Genomic DNA, 2,858 nt, shown 5'->3' on the forward strand with positions numbered 1-2,858 from the left:
TAACGGTTCTCTTCTCAATTTTACCTTCTTCCCAATTCCATGAAGCACCTTCATCGAACAAGACATCACGACTTGTGATCATTGTGTTGTTTTTCAAGCTAAACAACCTATAACCTTTTGATTGGAGGTTATATCCAAGAAAAATACATTTATCACTTGATTCATCAAGCTTTGTTCTCTTCACCTTTGGAATTTGAGAACAACACACACTACCAAAAACTTTGAGATGCCTTACCGATGGTCTTCTCCCACTCCATCCTTCAAAAGGAGTTTGGTTCCATACGGATTTTGTTGTACACCTATTCATCAAGTAGACGGCGGTGTTAACGGCTTCGGCCCAAAACTCTTTAGGCATATCCTTCTCATGAATCATGGACTTCGCTATCTCCATCACGGTTTGGTTCTTTCTCTCAGAAACACCATTTTTTTGAGGAGTATAACCCACGGTTAGTTGCCTTTCCAAGCCTTCATCTTCACAAAATTTATCAAACTCTTTGTTGTTGTACTCTTTGCCTCTATGACTTCTCAAAACTTTGATGTAGTGACCACTTTGCTTTTCAACAAGGCTTCTAAACTTCTTGAAGATGCTAAAAACTTCGGACTTTTATTTCATGAAGTAGACCCAAGTCATACGAGTAAAGTCATCAATGAATAAAATGAAGTATTTGTTACCTCCATGAGTTGGTGTTTTCATTGGTCCACGCACGTCGGTATGTACCAAACCAAGAAGTTCTTTCGACCTCCATGCTACACCTTTTGGGAATGGTTGGTGATGTTGCTTCCCAAGTGCACAACCTTCACACACTCCGTCTTTGTGGTTGATATGTTGTGGAAGTCCTTGCACCATATTCTTGTTGGAAAGCACCTTGAGACTATTGAGATTCAAATGCCCAAGTCTTTTATGCCATAACCATGTTTCATCAATGGTTTCCATCCTCAATGTAACATTTTTTTTTGCTTTTCAAACACAATTGGAAAGATTCTATTCTTCTCCATCTTGATACTCTTCATGACTTGTCTCTTGTTGTTGTGCTTCTTGTCATAAATAGTGCAATATCCATCTTCAAAATGAACGGCATACACAAGTTCAACAAGTTTTCCAACACTTAACAAGTTTTGTGCCAAATCCGGAACATATAACACATATCTAATGTATTTTTCTCCATTGATAGTTTGCACACAAATTGTCCCTCTTCCATTAGCTTGAACCATATTTCCATCACCCATCTTCATTAGAGAATTTATGGATGTATCCATATCAACAAACAAGCTTTTTTCACCGGGCATATGAGTTGTGCATCCACTATCCACAAACCAAACTTCACTCTTGGAAGTCACCATGGCACTTTGACAAGCATAATTTTTTTTTTGTTTTTCTTCTTTTTCTTCGGCTATACCGGATTGTTCTTCATCTTCTTTCAATCTACAATCTTTCTCCAAATGTCCATACTTCTTGCAATTGCAACATTGGGGTTTTCCTTTGTTCCAATAATTCTTCTCCAAGTGACCATTCTTCTTGCAAAAATCGCATCTTGGTACTTGAGACGAATCACTCTTTGTATCGTTGTTGGTATTAGCTCCTCCTTTTTCTTCCATTTTCCTTTTCCTTTAAAGTTTGACGTTGATTCACCCTTGTACTCATTTTTCTTTATTGCTGAATTTTTTGAATCCAAGTTGAATTTTGGTTTAAATGCACTCTCAATTGATTTTTCGGAGTGTCTTAACAACCTTTGCTCATACACCTTCAAAGATGCCCATAGTTCTTGTGACATCAATGTAGAAAAATCTTTAGTCTCTTCCAAAACCGCCACAATGGGTTCAAATTTTCCGGCAAGCACATCAATATCTTCTCACAAATTATTCTTTCCTCCATCTTCTCACCATACATCATCATATTATTAACAACTTCAACTACTCTAGATGAAAAATCATTTAAACATTCATTCCCATTCATTCTAAGATTCTCAAAATCTCTTCTATATGAATGTAATTTTAACTCTCTTACCTTCTTATTACCACCATATTCCTTTTGAAGAATATCTCAAGCTTCTTTAGCTTTAGGAAAATGAATTACTCTTGGTAGAATAGTGTCTCCAACTCCTGGTTGGATGTACATGGATGCTTTAGCATTCTTCTTCCTACTCTCCTTAAGTAAATTCTTTTGGTATTGATCTAGAGTTGATGTATCTTCAATTTCATCATACCCACTTTCTACAATATCCCACACATCTTGTGGCATGAACAAGGTATTCATTTTGATTGCCCAAAAATCATAATTTTCTCCATGAAAAAGTTGTATAGAAGGTTGTTGAATGTATTGATTTGAGTAGCTACTACTCTCCATTGATTTGGTTGATGATTGATTGAAGAAATTGAGTTTTTTCTTTTCTAGATCTAGTTTTTGAAAACTTTGAATGTTGCTGATTTTTTGATTTAATGGATAGAAATTGATTTTTTTCATTCACCAAGATCAAATCTAATAGATCTAAGCTCTAGATACCAATTGAAGTGTGTGGGCTTCCAACTCAAAACCAATTGGCAATGAGTGGAGTGGCTCTACACCTTATATATTAAGATCTAGGATAAGGAGTTAGGTATGTGGGACTATCTTATAGTTTCTCTAACATGCCCCTTCTCCACGTGTAGGGCGGAGATTAAGCCACTACAACGTGGATCTCTGTATGGGTGTACGGGCAGCCCTTTGGGTCTACTTCTCATTCCACTCTCATACGGTCCTAGCTCTGATACCATGATAGAAGTGTGTGGTCTTCCAACTCAAAACCAATTGGCAATGAGTGGAGTGGCTCCAGACCTTATATATTAAGGTCTAGGCTAAGGAGTTAGCAATGTGGGACTGT

General features: G+C 37.0%; 1 protein-coding gene across 1 annotated transcript; it reads right to left on the bottom strand.

The window, feature by feature from the left end:
• Nucleotides 1-936: 936 nt before the first annotated feature.
• Nucleotides 937-1,596, bottom strand: LOC113360769. The gene has a single exon (XM_026604234.1). The coding sequence runs from the start codon at nucleotides 1,594-1,596 to the stop codon at nucleotides 937-939; it is 660 nt and encodes a 219-aa protein (XP_026460019.1).
• Between the last annotated feature and the right edge of the window lie 1,262 nt (nucleotides 1,597-2,858).

Source organism: Papaver somniferum, chromosome 3 (assembly GCF_003573695.1).
Source record: "Papaver somniferum cultivar HN1 chromosome 3, ASM357369v1, whole genome shotgun sequence".
Classification (NCBI taxonomy): domain Eukaryota; kingdom Viridiplantae; phylum Streptophyta; class Magnoliopsida; order Ranunculales; family Papaveraceae; genus Papaver; species Papaver somniferum.

Bases quoted from the DNA above. Each gene is read 5' to 3' on its own strand.
- LOC113360769 (XM_026604234.1), bottom strand. From the start codon at position 1,596: ATGGAAGAAAAAGGAGGAGCTAATACCAACAACGATACAAAGAGTGAT.